This window comes from Malus sylvestris, chromosome 8, assembly GCF_916048215.2.
Source record: "Malus sylvestris chromosome 8, drMalSylv7.2, whole genome shotgun sequence".
Taxonomy (NCBI): Eukaryota; Viridiplantae; Streptophyta; class Magnoliopsida; order Rosales; family Rosaceae; genus Malus; species Malus sylvestris.
The window spans coordinates 21,532,765-21,548,980 of NC_062267.1; the positions used below are offsets into that span (position 1 = coordinate 21,532,765).

General features: G+C 35.9%; 2 protein-coding genes across 2 annotated transcripts; one reads left to right on the forward strand and one right to left on the reverse strand.

The window, feature by feature from the left end:
• The first annotated feature begins 2,101 nt into the window (after positions 1-2,101).
• Positions 2,102-4,078, forward strand: LOC126632239 (ethylene-responsive transcription factor RAP2-4-like). Its single transcript, XM_050302548.1, has one exon. The coding sequence runs from the start codon at positions 2,695-2,697 to the stop codon at positions 3,766-3,768; it is 1,074 nt and encodes a 357-aa protein (XP_050158505.1). The 5' UTR covers positions 2,102-2,694; the 3' UTR covers positions 3,769-4,078.
• A 4,674-nt stretch (positions 4,079-8,752) lies between these two features.
• On the reverse strand, positions 8,753-15,708 carry LOC126632424 (uncharacterized). Its single transcript, XM_050302834.1, has 13 exons — positions 15,197-15,708; positions 14,764-14,837; positions 14,492-14,575; positions 14,285-14,365; positions 13,966-14,046; positions 12,894-12,986; positions 11,539-11,718; positions 11,196-11,263; positions 11,006-11,057; positions 10,095-10,148; positions 9,894-9,986; positions 9,699-9,765; positions 8,753-9,352 (listed from the first exon to the last, which is right to left on the reverse strand). Exons 1-13 carry the CDS (start codon positions 15,336-15,338, stop codon positions 9,261-9,263), a joined length of 1,161 nt encoding a protein of 386 aa, XP_050158791.1. The 5' UTR covers positions 15,339-15,708; the 3' UTR covers positions 8,753-9,260.
• Positions 15,709-16,216: the final 508 nt, after the last annotated feature.

Here is a 16,216-nt window from a genome sequence, read left to right on the forward strand (position 1 = left end):
ACCAATTACCGAACCAAACTTTCGGTTTGGTAAAATCTATTATCATTACCATACCAAACTTTCGGTATACCAAAGTTCGGTATTCCCAAATGTTCGGTTGGCATGGTATGACAATGGTAATTGCCACTTTATTTTAAGACAAAATCAGTTTTTGCTTTGTTCAACATTTCATATTTTGTGCATCTGTAATAAGACAAAGATATATAAACAAATGCATAGACGAAAGAAAATTCTCATAACAAGTGCCCAAATGGATTTCGGATTTCCACCTTCAAATGGATTTACAGCCGCATGAAATGTTGATGAATTACTTGAAATTATAAGCATGAAACAAGAAATGGAAACATAAAGGTCTACTTCCTCACCTTAGCAGTACAGGTTGATTATTCAACAGAAGCATAAAGCACCACTATGGCACTACAACAAGACTCACCTCTTTAACTTAAACCTCACCTTAGCTGCTGATATCTCATAAATTGTAGCCTAAATTCATCTATTATTCATCATTCACAATTCACACACACAATAATTCAAATGATGCATCAATATTCATAATGAAAATTAAGCTTACAATCCAAATAGAAGTTACAAACCAAAACAAATAGAAGTTAACAATCCAAATAGAAGTTAAAGTTTCAAACTAAATGAAAATTGAAACTAAACTTCAAAAGGTAAAATTTATTGATCAATTCTTCAAGTTTAAGATATCGAAGTTTTTGGAGAAGACATTGAACTTCTAGAATATTATAAATATATATTATAATTTATAAATATGTGTTATATTATATATTATATTATATTTTCGGTACGGTACGGTAATATCGTGGTAATGATATCCATTACCAATACCGTACCACGAACTTTCGGTACGGTACAGTACCGTACCATTACCATTGGCACAAAAAATTTGGTACAAAATCGGTATGGTACGGTTGGCAATTCGGTTGGCATGATAATTTGACAAAAAAATCCACCCCTAGTCAGGAGATATGTTTCGAAACTTATTATAATTAACGGTTGCTAATCACTTATATTGGTATATTTAAGGTAGTATTGTTTTATTAATTGTCAAGAGATGTTGATTAACAAGAACTCTTATAGAGTTACTAATTATTCGTCGTTGGAATCAATTTAATTAAAAAAAATCAGGAGACATAAACAAAAAGAAGAATTAACAAATCATGAAAATTGTTAAATGACAATTTATCATGCTCATATGGAACTATTGTTTAGAGTAATACACATCAAACAATCAATATAGAAGATTGATAAAGTTGACTTATAGTTCATATTCACATTCTTATCGAAAATTGATTCAAGATTTCGAGTTGATCAATATTCAATAGTCAAGAACGACAATTTATGTTAAATTATTTTAATTTATAAGTAGGAATATTCTAATTAAAATGCATAAAAATGAACTCTTACCACAATCAAATAGTCTATATCACAAATGCATATGATGAGGACTAAACTACTGTAGAATATTGCATTTTAGGCAGAGAGGTAGGCGCCTTAATGCTTCTTCATACTCAATGATATATTTATTTTTGTCAATTAATACTACAGTTTTATAGTATTTTTCTTCATTTGTAAGTAAGATGTCTTGAATTAAATTTTCATTAAAAATAAATTTAAATTATATTATTACTAATTTATTATGAGATCAACTAGACCACGTAATATTGCTAGTTCCTCAAAAAAAAAAGTGAGATGAATTTTATTTTATTTTTTTGTCAGTGCTTAAACATTTTGGAAAGTCTGAGGTGTGAACGCGTAAAAAAATATTCAACAAGATAGGCGACAAATTTATGCCAAGACCAAGACTAACCGCGAGTCCACCGACAGGTGCCGGTGGGAAAATGACAGGTGTCCGTCTCTAAGCACAGAACCTGTACGTGGCAGACATCCATTGGCCCAGACCCCATTCATTGAATGACCCTACGTCACGAACAGAACGCGCGGCAGACTCGAGAAGGACGCAGAAAATTTAAAAAATAGCAAGTGGGGCTTGCAGAGAGATAATTGGGATTAACGACGTGATTAACGAAGGTAATTAATCCCCCAGGGCCCTTATATAACAGAGGAGGAGATGCCCCTGCAGAGAAAAAACAAAGTGAGGAGTGAAAAAAAAAAAAAAAAGTTTAGCAGCAAAGCAGAGTGTTGAGAGTGTTAAGAGCGATTAATCTTCTGGTTTAATTTGTGTGTTCTTCCCCCCCTTCTCTGCAATCCCCGCTTCTCTGAATCCCTTTCTGTTAATCATCTGTCTTTCAAAGAGTTATGATTTTTGGGTTTGTCTTTTGGAAATAACATAAAAAGAAAAAGCAAACTTAGAAGGATTTTTCAGTCGAAAGCCAGGTGTTTTCAGAATCGAGATCCAGGTTTTGTATAATTATTTTTTTCTCAGTTTTTAGCTAAATTATAATATTATTTTTTGGTTTGGAAAAATCAGTTTAGAGGGTTAATTTTTGGTCCCTCAAGGTTGGTTTTTGTTTGATTTTCTGGGAGTAAAAGAGGTTGATTATTTGAAATCTCTTTTCCCATTTTCTTTTTTGGGTTGTTCTTAATTTTCTGTGAAAAACCCACCTCCTGTTCTTTAATTTTGATAAGAAACAGGTTGATTTGTAGATTAATTAATTTCTCTTGTGTTATCTAAAAAGTTTTAATTTTGTGATTTGAGTGTGTTTTGGGGGCATGGCAGCTACAATGGATTTCTACAGTTGCAGATCAGCTCTTCACTCATCATCAGATCCCTTTAGAGGTGAGCTGATGGAAGCACTTGAGCCTTTTATGAAAAGTGTTTCTTCATCGCCGCCGCCGCCGTCTTCCCTTCCCACCACCACCGCTTCTCCTTCCTTTTCCTCCGCCCCTCTCCTCCCTTCTTTCCCCTTTACCTCCTACGACTTCCTCTCTTTCCCAAACCAGCCCAATTTCTACCACGACGGTTGCTCCACCTCTTCTATGACCCAAGTGTTTTCAGATGGGTTCTTTGAGCAGCAACCGCCGTCAATCGGGCTGAACCACCTCACCTCCTCCCAGATCCACCAGATCCAAGCTCAGATCCAGTCTCAATCCCAACCCCAACAGCCCCAAATCTCTTGGGATAACTACCACCAACAAGTTTCTCAGACGACGTCTCGTACCCTCAGCTTCCTCAGCCCCAAGCCCATCCCGATGAAGCAGGTGGGCTCGGCTGGTTCGCCGCCGAAACCCACCAAGCTTTATAGGGGTGTAAGGCAACGCCACTGGGGAAAATGGGTCGCTGAGATCAGGCTCCCTAAGAACCGAACCAGGCTCTGGCTCGGAACTTTCGACACGGCGGAGGAAGCCGCTTTGGCTTACGACAAGGCGGCGTACAAGCTCAGAGGCGACTTCGCCAGGCTCAATTTCCCGCACCTCCGCCACAACGGGTCCGTCGTCGGAGGCGAGTTCGGCGAGTACAAGCCTCTGCATTCCTCAGTCGACGCCAAGCTTCAAGCCATCTGCGAAGGCTTGGCCGAAACTCAGAAACAGGGCAAGTCTGGGAAGCCAGCCAAGAGGTCCTCCGCCGCCAGCCGACAGCCGGAGCCGGAGACTTTAGCGGTCAAGGTTGAAACCTCGTCGCCGGTGACGACTGATAGCGAGGGGTCTGCCGGGTCTTCGCCGCTGTCTGATCTGACTTTCTGCGACTCCACGGAGCTATGGGAGAACAGCGGCGCTTCCGAGAGCAGTTCCGTGTTGGAGAAGTATCCGTCCGAGATTGATTGGGCTTCGATCCTCAGTTACTGAGTGTTTATCAATCATGTTAAATTGTAATCGAGTATGTTTTAGTCTGGTCATCAGTCTTTTAAGTAATTGAGTAAGTTGAATAGGGTTTATAGTGGTTGCTGCAATCAAGTTTTTGGCATTTGCAGAGCTGCATTTGAATTAGGGTTTTAGTTGGGTGAATTGGGTTTTATTATGTTAATATAAATATCTTGTAAAAAGTCTTCACCATGTTCAGCTGGTTTTTTCCTAGCTACACCATGAATGATTCAACTTCCTTTATATATATATATATGTATATGTATATGTATGAATTCTCTTCTAAGTATTTCAATCTCTTGGTGTTTGTATTTCTTACATTAAAAACTTGTGTTTTATTTTTCTTACTTCTGGCAATTATCCCGCAAGATATAGTACATTTTGCAATTGTCCTGCAAGATTTGTTCATTTAGTTATCTAGTTGTATAAAAATATCTATTTGATATATTGGTCAATATAATAGATTGGTATTGGCTAAAAGACCAGTTGATTTGCAATATAAACAGGTCTAATCGTAAGCACAAAATTTTGTGAGGAACACGAAGAGTTAAGGACTTATTTTTTGGTGCCATGGAGATAGTTTTGTGATGGATATGTTTGGGGAGGAGCTTGGAGGTGTAGATTTTGTGTCGAAAAGAATAGATTCGTAATGGATTTGTGGGCACAAAATGGGGAAGATAATTGAAGAACATGTGATGTTGAGTGAGTAGGGAGTCATGAGTTGGATGGAGGTGCCTCAACTTTAAGATAGTGTGATGGCTAAGAATCTGGAAAGGTTTTGTTTCTGGTTGCTCTACTGACTGGCGAGTGAGTCACGGGCTTATCCTGAATTGTGACTAGTGAACCAATTCATTTTGCCTTGCTTCTCATTTGTGGCTACCTCCTTTAAGGTAAGAGATTTTCAGGTTTTTTTTTTCCCCTAAAAAATGAGTTAGTTGTAGGCCCACATTACCTTGAACTTCAACGAACCGAACTTGCTTATTTTCAAGTTGAATTTCATAGATCATCTTTGAAAAATATTAACAAAAATGGAAATATTTGAGACATTTAATTGAGTGCAAAGAAATGGATAAACACTTTGTTATACAAGAAACAATGAAATTTCAATGTGATAATTAATAGATAAATGGTTTCGGATTAAATTGAATTTTTGCAGTGGGTCCTACAACTATTCTCTCCAAAAATTGGAATCCTTTTCGATAAAGGGCCTGGTTACTTCCATCGTCTAGTAATAAGGAAGTTTTTCAACCCTTTGAGTTCGGGGTGAAAGGCCAGTGTTTGGAAGTTCTCAAGCCTTTGGTTCGGTTCGGCTCACATAATTGGTGATTACGATGTAATATATATGTTGAATTTGATGTCTAATTTATGTGTGAAAAAAACAGTGGTAACATGAATTGGTGACTAGTTAGCACTATCTCATCAATTGAAGCTCTTTTCTCCCTATAGTGGTCCAACATCAATAATTACTAACATATTCACCATAACGGTAGCTGCTTAGGGGTAGGGAAGATTTTCAGCCCTTTCGGTTTTCGATCAAAATTCTTTTGAATGTAATTAGTAGGGGTGGGTTCGGTTCAAATCGGTTCGGTTTTTTGCCAAAATCGGTAACCAAACCGAAATTTCTGTTTGGTTCATTTTTTTTTCGGTTTTTTTTTGTTCGGTTCGGTTTTTTGTTTTTTGTTTTTTTTCAAAAAATGAAAGACATTAAAATTTAAAATTTTAACATCTCCAACACAATCATAACATAAACATTCTAACTAGAATCAAAGACAATGAAAATAAACATTTAAAGTTGAACTAAAATCATCAATCAAGTCTTCCAAAGTCCAAACTAACAACCTCACAACACAAAAATCGTACAAATGACTTAGAAAAGTTAAATTGTATGATGTTGTTCAAAGATCAGGGTTGTTTGCTTGTAATTACATGTTGACAACTTGATTAGTAAAAGTAATGCGTGGGTGAATTTATTTAGTGTGTGTTAGATTCTTTTCCATCACAAATTACGCAAGTAATCTACCCGAAATAAATGTTTATGGATTCTGTTACATGTTATATGAGAGTAGATTTGGAAAAGAAAGCTGGGGCTGAAGTAGACAGTGCTATGAAGATGAATGTAGGTACTTCAGGATGTGATTTGGTTCCGAAACCTTATATGAGGGAGAAATAATAGGTTAGGGTTTAGAGTTTTTATAGGCATTTTTTTAATATTTTGATTTTAAAATTTGGCAACACATTGGGTTTAGCACATTTTAACTTACAAATTGGGTTTAGAAAATAATACCCAAAACAAATAATTAAATAAAAATTTAATTTAATTAATTCGGTTCGGTTCGGTTCGGTTTGGTTTCTAGATCACTAAAACCGAACCGAACCAAAAGAATTCAGTTCGGTTTTTTCGTTCGGTTCGGTTTTTTCGATTTCGGTTCGGTTTGGTTTTCGGTTTTCGGTTTTTTGAACCCACCCATAGTAATTAGGGTTAGTCAAGTTTTTGAGTTTGGCTCGTAGAGTAGAATATTATTGCGTAGTCAAACAGCAATAACATGAATAGGTGATTAGTTAGTTCCAACTTCATCATTGTTACTTTCTTTTCTCGATAGTGGTCGAATATGAAATAACATCGATTATTACTGCCATATTTACCACAAATGAAAAACATTATTGGTCATAACGGTATCTCGTAGGGATAGGGAAGATTTTCAACTCTTTTCGATCAAAATTCTTTTGAATGTAATTAGGGTTAGTTAAGTTTTTAAGTTGGGCTCGTAGAGTAGAATATTACTATGCAGTCAAATGTGAAAAAAAAAACAACAATAATATGAATTGGTGGCTCGTTGTTACTACTTTATCATTGTAGATTTCTTTTCTTGATATAGGTCAAAATATGAAAGAACATCAATAATTACAGTCATATTTACCATAAAAATATTATTGGTTGTAGCCATAACCGCCCAACGATTAAATAATTTATTTTAGTCAAAAGTCTTTTGAATGTGATTAGGGTTAGTTAAGTTTTTAAGAATCGGCGTCAGACTTAGGTCCTTGATTAAAGGCGTTGATTGTGTTGTAGGTATAAATTTGTCAAAACTAAAAACGACAAATTCTTGCTACCACGGTCGGAACATAAATTGGTGACTAGTTAGTTCTGACTTCATCATTGTAGATTTCTTTTCTCAATAATGGTCAAATGAGAAAAATCGACAATAATTATCGCCCTATTTACGAAAGTGGGCATTACTGGTCGTAACAGTAACAATCCAACGATAGTAAGTTTTTCAACCATTCTATTTTCGGGTAAAGAAAACAAAAGGTATCTCTCTTTGTAGAGAAATTTTACCGAAACCAGTTTGTGTAAAATGAGTCTCACATGTAACTAAACCCTAGCATAGCCAAATGTATCCTAGTCGCCCATGAACACAAATATTTGCATGTAGGTTAATAATTGTAGCAACAAATAAAGAGAGAAGCTTTGATCCTTCATTTTCTTTCATTGATACGTACGATTGACAATTCACAATGATGATGGTCAGAAAGAGGCTGCAATGCCTCTGTGAAACTTTTCGATCTAAAAATGGTGGACTGCTATAACGAATACACCAACAGGTCCATTTTTCTGAAAAGAAAAAAAAAACAATCCACAACAATCATGCTTGATGCCTCCATAATTTAAAAACACGGCTGCTGCTTAAAACTTTAGGCAGAAAAAACACTTTGTTCTTATTCTTTGGATGTCCCTATATCCATCTTTATTCTTATTCTTCCTTCCAATCCTTCCAACCCTGCATTTTGTACAACCTTAGAAGGTAAAAAATGCACAGAAAAAGTGTAAAAAGGACGAAAAGAAAAAGTCGGTGGGGGCATTTGGAACCAAATGAGGCCGTCTATAAAAGTAAGAGGTGATAGCTATTAATACAAGAAATTATAAGATACAAACACAACGTCACGGTATGAGGAGATGTATTAGTTCTTCTCACATGTCCTCGCATTAGTGGCTTGAGTGTTAGCGTGACAGTGTATCTGTATCATACAAGTTCATCTCGTCTAATACACATGTTCACCTCTATTAAAGAGTGTTAACAAGTATGTCAGTTTCGTGTGTTCATAAAATTTTACTCACAAAAAAATGACTATTTCTTTTTGTTCTTTCACTTACCTGTATATGTTTTGATATTAAATTTTATAAATCAAACAAAATTAACATACATAATTAAAAATGTGCGTAAAGATGAAAAAAAGAGAGCGGATAGTTGTCATTTCTATTGAAAACAAGATAATATTTGTGCGATTTACATATGATTCGAAAGCAATAGCATCTTTGAATAGAAAAAGGGGGAAAGGTGTATGAAATGGGGCAGTGGAAACAGTGCAAAGGTTGTTCTGGATGATTTGAATGGTTTTGGCATTTTGCCGTGAAGGGTTAAAAGGTGTTTAAAGGTGATTAGATCTAATTGCCTCTGCGGATAAGCTTTGTGCAAGAATCTCAACAATTAAATTACAAAATGCTCCAATTTTTTATGGACATTGGTTGTGCTGCCGACGCGGTTTCTGTCCTTGTCTTATGTTTTGGAATTATTCGTATCTTTTGTATTTTGAATTGTTTAGTTGGTAAATCTTGATCATTGTCGAAACATTCCAAAAAAGTTTATAAACGCGTCATGTGGAATTCAAAACCCTTTATCTAAACCTAAGAAGTTTGTAATGCATTTGAGATTTTGTGTTTGATTTCATGTCCTTTAGTATAGCTCGTATGAGAAAACACGAAACAAATCAAACAAAAACAAATGAATGTCAGAGATTTAAGAATGCAGTTATCACAGTTCCTAATGTCCGACCCAAAATGCCATTTACAAACACAAATGATTGTGGGAGGCTTATATTGACTCGAGGCACTCCACATTGATCGGAACATTTTGAGTTTGATTCTTATAAACTTGAAATATAACTCATGCGACGGACCGAACCAAAGAGCAATACACAATCCGCAATAATTTGTATTCACTAATTTTATCTGTCAATCAAACATTAGTACCAAACCAAAGAGCAAGACAAGTAACCACTAACCAAGACCCCAAAAAAAAGAGTAGGACTATGAGTTCGAAATCGTCGAATGTCGGAAGAAGGAAAAGAAAACGAGAGATTGATTCGGGAGGGAGTAAAAGTGCCTGGATCTCCATTGAGAATCGAATGTCCCGGAGGAAACGAAGAAGCCCTTCTTTCGGCTTTCAAACAGAGATTCACATCACGATTTAGCGATTACAAAACTGTTTTAACATTGTGGGCATTTGGCATATGTCTGAATTAAGGAATGTCAACCTAGTTCTTTTACGTCACCGATTAAACGATGATGCCTCTGCCCAACCACATGGTCATGAGAGTGCACTACAAGCTTCCTCTTTCCTAGATCGATTCTGTCGCGCACAAAGTCCTTGACAGGCGGACCAAACAAATGGAGCAGCACCATATGCTAATAGACCCGCTCAACTAAACTTGCCAATTTCCATCTTCTTCTTGATTGCCTTCTGGCCATGGTATATAAATGAATCTAGTATCCCCGAAACTGTAAAAACACCTGAAAAACAGAAATGAAAATGATAAAAAGAGTACATGCATCACAACTTATTAATAACGGTGGTGGCCGAAGAAATCCAGCATATGCTGCAACAGGTTCTGTTCAAGATGACTGATGACTAGCGACGAATGCTAAAACGGTGGATAAATAATCAACAGATAAATGACAATGTAACTTCAAAATCCACAAAAGACGTTAAAAGTACAACAACAACAACAAAGCCTTTTCCCACTAAGTGGGGTCGGCTAACAAAAGACATTAAAAGTAAAGAAAAAAAAAAAAGATGGAAACTCTGTCAATAGAAACAATCAAAGATGGGAGATGAAAATTGGTAATTAGTCATTACCTCCGACTATGGCACAAACATTTGTCAGGAAGTGCAGGAATGAAATATGCTCCTCCGTGAAAGTTACCTGCAACATCCAAGTCAGCCGCATAAGAATATAGGTTCAACTTCAACACAAGGAGCGCAAAAGATATGAATTATCGATAACATTAGTTCTTGAACTAGCTTATGGAATAGGATGAAAACAAAATCCACCTTTATAGGAGAAAGATCATAGAAGAAAAACACTCCAGGAAGGAACTGAAGGTTGCCCATTTCTGTACCCCTATAATGTTCGGTTACAGAGAACTGCAAATTCCAATTATTAGAACATAAGACGTTATATTCAACTGGTAAAAGACACAGCTTAGAAATTGCATCATCTTTTAATCTTTGCTTGATTCGAGTTTACTGCACCTGATTTGACTGTATAGTGTGCCCACTCACGTCTGTATACACAGTAGGTACAACCTGCAAAATAAAAACGATCGTTAAATTCCTTGGCAGAAAAATAGATTGATCCAACAAAAGTGGCCAACGATAAAAGGCAACTATTTCAGATGGAAGACTAATAGTAGCTGTAAATAAGTTCACTAAGAACTTGTTTTCCCTCTTTGGAATGTATATGCAGACGTGCAATAAATATGTTTAAAGAGTATTAACACCATATACAGGTAAACATAAGAGCAAGGTAATCAGGATTGATTGGGGAATTGAGATAAGCGACAAAAGGTTATTAATATTAGTAATCCATACAGAATTAAGTTCATATGCGACTCAACTAAAAGGTGAAAACACAAGGTTTTGGGCCAAAGGAATGAAATAAGCAGATAGCCAGCTAGATGAACCAGAGTCATCATTCAACACCAAATATGCGCAAGTTCTGAAATAACTCTTTAACTTTTTAATTATTAATTTTTTTTTTCCAATAGCGGTAGGCAAAACATTATATAGCTGGATCATGCTATATATTTCTATGCAACAATGAACAGGAAAAAGAACTAATTCTCTTTTATCTACAAAAATACAGCACATCCATAGTCTAGAAATTCTTACATGTAAATCTAAAGAAAAAAAGCCGTGGTATCTAAACAGTAGATTTCTTCTGCTCTTGCCATTTAAACCTTTTCCCTGCTAACTCTAATACACGTTCTTTTTGTGTGTGTGCGCATGTGCATGTACATGCTCATAAATGTAGCTATGTATAAGCATATACATATGTATGAACGATTATTGAACATGGTGAAAGGATGTAAATAAACTAGAGACATTATAATAACATTGAAAATAATACAAAAGATATAAGAGCCATTCTGCAGGAAACAGACCTTGATAAAGTATTGATACATCCCACTTGGGTTGTCTTGAGTCCAGTGCACACTGAAGGTTGAAAAACCAATTTTTAAGCATATATAATATCAATATATAGGATGTAATAAACAGAAAAACCCTAAAAGTATTTGAATGTTTGGAAATAATAAGGTTGACTAGAATATATAATGAAGAGAGGAAACATACCCATCAAGAGGATTTACAACACCAGGGAAATAGTCTCCAAAAGACAATCTGTTGATCGTGTGACTTATCTGTATCATGTAATATATATTAATTACAAAACTTTTCCAAAGATGCAGGACAAAGTTTTAGGAAGTATATTTCTAGGAACTTTGATAATTTGATGTCACTCTCTTCTCCTTATATTTTCGTTATCCACATGTACAAAGAAAACTAGAAACATCAGGGATCAAACCTTTTTTCTCATGTTTATTTGGGAAAAATTGGTGCAACTATTTTTTTTTTTTTCATAAATTAATTTTCCAATATCTCTTATTAGAAAAAAAAATTAGTGATCAGGCCTTACATTGAAACTATCCTTTTGAAATGCCAACAGATCATGTACATGAACATTTGATTGTTGAAAGCTTTTCCCAGGTGCAAAATGGAAGTTCCCAGCTACCTTGTTGACTTCCAAAAATCCATATATATTGCACCCTTCCCCTTCTTCATCTTTAATTTTTTGCAGAAAGCCTTCTCTTTTGCACTGTTGTGAAACACATAACATAAGAAAGACTAGAAATGTTAAAAGAACAGAATTATAAGATGCGGCAATTAGTAACTACAGGTGACAGAAAAGGGGGAGGGGTAAAATAATGATAGTAAGGGACTCGAGAGACATGTAAAAGGTAGAATATGACAGAGATAAGTTTTGGACAAATGGTTTCAGATGATAACACGAATGAAATTAGACATCCAAAATCAAACCTCGTCATTTTTAAATGTGACTTGCCCAGGGAAATTTTTTAAACAAAGGGGATCATTTTAAGAGAAAATTGGAGGAATGGTCCCTTCGAATTGTAGCTTTAGTCCCTAAACTAAAAAATCATTATATTTGGTCCTTGAACTTGATAAGATGTGGAGCGTTAGTCCTTCATTACCAATTCTGTTAAGTTTTAGTTAAGTGTTTAAATGTTAGTTTCACCTAATTACAACAAAAATTGCAGGCCTACCTTATCCACCATCACTCGCAGGCCACCCCTTCAACTTCAATCTTTGATACACTCCCCGCCAACCTCCCACTTCCAACCCCCAATCGTTAATCCCCACTCCCCAGCTGACCCCAACCTGTAGCCCATGGAGCACAGCCTTCACCCACACCCCGAACCCGCATCCCACAAAATTCTTGAATCTTACCTGTCGAGACAGCGTGGATGGATGTCATTGTGAATTCGTTTACAAAGGGAGATGTGTTCGAAATTTGGATTAGAAACTTTCTTTTGTTTTGGTTGTTTGGAGAAGGCGACAATGGTGTGGCTGGGGTTTGGAGGAGGCGAGGCAGAAGGGAAGATGGGAGAGAGAGAGTTAACTTTTATATTTTTAGTATTTTTTTTTTCTTTCTTTATGTTTGTATTTTTTTTTTATTTTGAATTTTTAAGCCACGTGGTATTTAGTGAACAAAAATATGGAGCCCACAGACCACGTCATCAAACTAACGGAAAATCTCACGGTGTTAGTATCAAGGGACCAATGCTCTACGTTTTGTTAAGTTCAGGGCCCAAATCTAATGAATTTTAGGTTTAAGGACCAAAACTACAATTCGATCATAGTTCAAGGACCATTCCTCCAATTTCCTCTCATTTTAATGCAAAAGATTAAATTTAGAGTAAAATTTCTCATTTAAGACTGCTCTTTTGGATTCAAGATCTCGAGCTCGCTGACCTGGTCAATCAAATCGGGATTTGATATTGCCCAACCTTTCTTTCGGTAAGCTTCACGGACATCTTCACATGAATTACAACAATCCTCGTCAGCCTGCAAAAATACAGAAACAAACAAACAAATGGAGTTAGAAAAATAAGAAATACATAACTAAGGAAACTTCTTTTGCTCAAAATATCTGTGTAGAATGATTCTCAATTGTGATGGACCAAATTTCAGCTATCATCACAATGCTTCTAAAAAATTCCAGCAGAAAATCAAAATGAAAATATTGTCTGCACGCATGCAGAAACCCATAGGAGAAATGAAACGAAGCAGAAAATCAAAATGAAAACATTGTCTGCATGCATGCAGAAACCCATAGGAGAAATGAAACGCAATGGAGAAACTAAAGCAGTGGATGGAGGACCAGTGACAAACATAGCTACTGAACATAACACCCAAAGTATAAGTCATAGTGACAGTGAACTATATATAATCATGATCAAGCTTAAGTGATAGTGAACTATATATAGAGAGGACAGTGAAATAGAAGCGCATTGCAAAGGTTTATTTTGTGTATCCTATTACAGTCTATTAAGGCAGTGAATTGGCATGTCTGTCTATATTGTTATATAAACTCTCTATTGTTCGACATATAGGAGAATGAAAACCCAATATACTTCCAACGTTTTAAACACTTCAATACTAGATTAAGAAACAAGATAGCATGATAATTGAACACTACCCAACTTCCAATCAGTTTCCAGTTTTTACTCTCAGAAACCTCACCCTTATCATCCGTGACCCAATTTTCCACGTAACTTCCATTGTAATGCACACACGTGGGTGAGAATCTTTCTAGTTCATAGTTGATTTACAGAATAACACATCCAATCCAATTGGATCTCCAAATAGCTTCATTGTATTTACAACACCGCAGCTGGATATCACAACCAGCATCTTTACACACATCTACAGGGTAGACTGATGACACTTATCTAGTTCAGCATTCCCAACATTATAACAGAAACAACTTCCCACATTATATTTAACACAAATCTAGCACAACGATCCAGACAAACAAACATACCGCTTCTGCACCATAACATGAACCACAGTATGTCTCATTGTGCTCAAGCCTGCCACCATGTCTCTGTAAGGGCTTATCAATCTGTGTCAAGGAGAAACAGGTATGAGCAGAATGAAGGACAGACGAGTAAAAACAAATAGATATTATGTAGATCCTTAATGCAATTTATTACGAAATTGAAATTGCAGAATCGAAGGAAATAACTATTCTGATTCTCTTTTCTCCATACACCAGGTAATTACAGAATACTTTAACTTGTTGATGTATCAAACGCAAACGTTCTGATTCTCTTTTCTCTATACAACATTGTAATACTTACCTTGGGTGCACCAATAACATCTGGCCTTGATTCTATCACATTTCCATGGGAGTCTAATCTTTTTTTGATAATGTCATGTTTCTGCAAGTACACAAGAACAAGAAATTGCATACAAGTCAGAATGCATCGAGTGGTGGTGTGTGGCTGCATAGCGGGAGAGTTCAGAGCAAAAGTTATATCTTATCACCGATCAATTGGGATACATACTACATCTAGGTGCTGCTCGCCACTGATGTCCATGGCATCGAGACTTAGTATAGAACAAGGCAAGGCAGCAAAAGTCACATCAAACTGCAATTGTGAACGTCAAAAAGCACATGCATCCATTAGTTTAGCAAAAAAGTTGGAGTTTACCACAACATTTTCAAACCATTGTAAAAAAGTTCCTCTAACGAACGGAACAAAACAATGCCCTTGATATCAGGTTATCGAATAGGAGCTACTTGACACTTGTTGGGGAGGAAAAACAAAAACATTACATTGATTCGTAAGGTTTCGCCTCTAGAAGTATCTACCACAAGCTTTGATTCCGTTACCGCATGGAGATATAACCCTGCACTCGCACAATTAAACAAAATACACAACAGTATAAAAAATGCATAACAAAATTTCGACACAAGCAATAATTTTAGTAAATCCCTTGATGATCAACCAGGATTGACAAAACGTTGACTTGCACGACTTGGAATTCAGAAATTCAAACACTTAAATTCGACCTATTCCTAAACTCCCTATTAAACAAAAAAGAAACACAATTTAGAGAACAAACCCTAGAAATTAACAGATCTTCATTCCCCAAATGAACATCTAATCATGGAGATCTTCACATAGAGAGAGAACAACCATACACATACATGCACAAATTCATATCTACATATATCAATATATATAAAAAATAATAAGGAAACGTACGAAGCTCGGAGAGGAAGAGCAGGAGCATGACGATGGAGGAAGCGAGAGTGATAACGCCGCCGGAGAGTGTACGACTGTAGAAATCTTCATTGATTTTTGGGTAAGCATCCAAATTCCGAAGCTTGCTCATTATATTCTCCATTTTTTTTTTTTGTTGCCTTGATTTTCTTCGCTCGGTAATCTCTAAGATTTGATCTGATAATATCTCATCTAAATGTCTCTGAAATAAAAAATTAAATTACAAAATCTGCAGATTATTTATTGAAATTCAAACCTAAACACCCCGTTCTTCCAAATCGAAAGCAAAATCGAGACAGAAACGCAGATTTTTTATTGGAAGAAAAAAAAGGGGGGACGATTTTACGAACGGGGCGTCCAAGTTGATTTCTTTTGGTTTCAGGAACTTGTTGTTTTTGCTCTTTAATATTTTTTTTCGTTATTTATTTATTTGTTCGTTTTTGTTGTTTATTCTTCTTTTTTTAGAAAATATTTGGTGGGAGCTGTTTGTTTGGGTAGCCACTTGCCGGGAAACGAGAGCCGGCTTTTTCGTATCGTGTTTTGTAAGGATTTTTCACGGGAGCAGAATGAAATCATAATTCTCTAGATTTACGTTCGATGTAAAAAGATCTCAATCAGCGAAATAAAGGGTTGTTTTTTTGTTTTTTGTTTTTTTATTACGGTCTTGTCTGTTTTATCAAACTCATCCATTTGGTCATCTAATCTATATTTATATAGTTACTCATCAATTTTATTCATGCCTTTAGGTTATGTTAAAATTTCGTTAGTGTGCTAACATGGTATATTTGTAGGGTCCACCAAACCGATCACATAAGGCCATATGAATTAAATAAAACAATATTTTTGAAGGCCGAAAAGATAAAATTAAAAATAATAAAGGAGCCTAGATTGACATCAAAATTAAAAATGTACTCATTCATACAAAAAGAAAATAACGGTGGATAGTGACTAAAATTTAATCTTTCGAACCATGTCTGCCAGTGCCACCTCCCCCACCCCATG

Coding starts and splice junctions, on each gene's coding strand:
- LOC126632239 (XM_050302548.1), top strand. CDS start 2,695: ATGGCAGCTACAATGGATTTCTACAGTTGCAGATCAGCTCTTCACTCA.
- LOC126632424 (XM_050302834.1), bottom strand. CDS start 15,338: ATGGAGAATATAATGAGCAAGCTTCGGAATTTGGATGCTTACCCAAAA. Junction 11,264..11,538: donor TTCAAAAGGATAGTTTCAAT/GTAAGGCCTGAT, acceptor TACATGATACAG/ATAAGTCACACGATCAACAG. Junction 11,058..11,195: donor GTTGTAAATCCTCTTGATGG/GTATGTTTCCTC, acceptor TTCAACCTTCAG/TGTGCACTGGACTCAAGACA.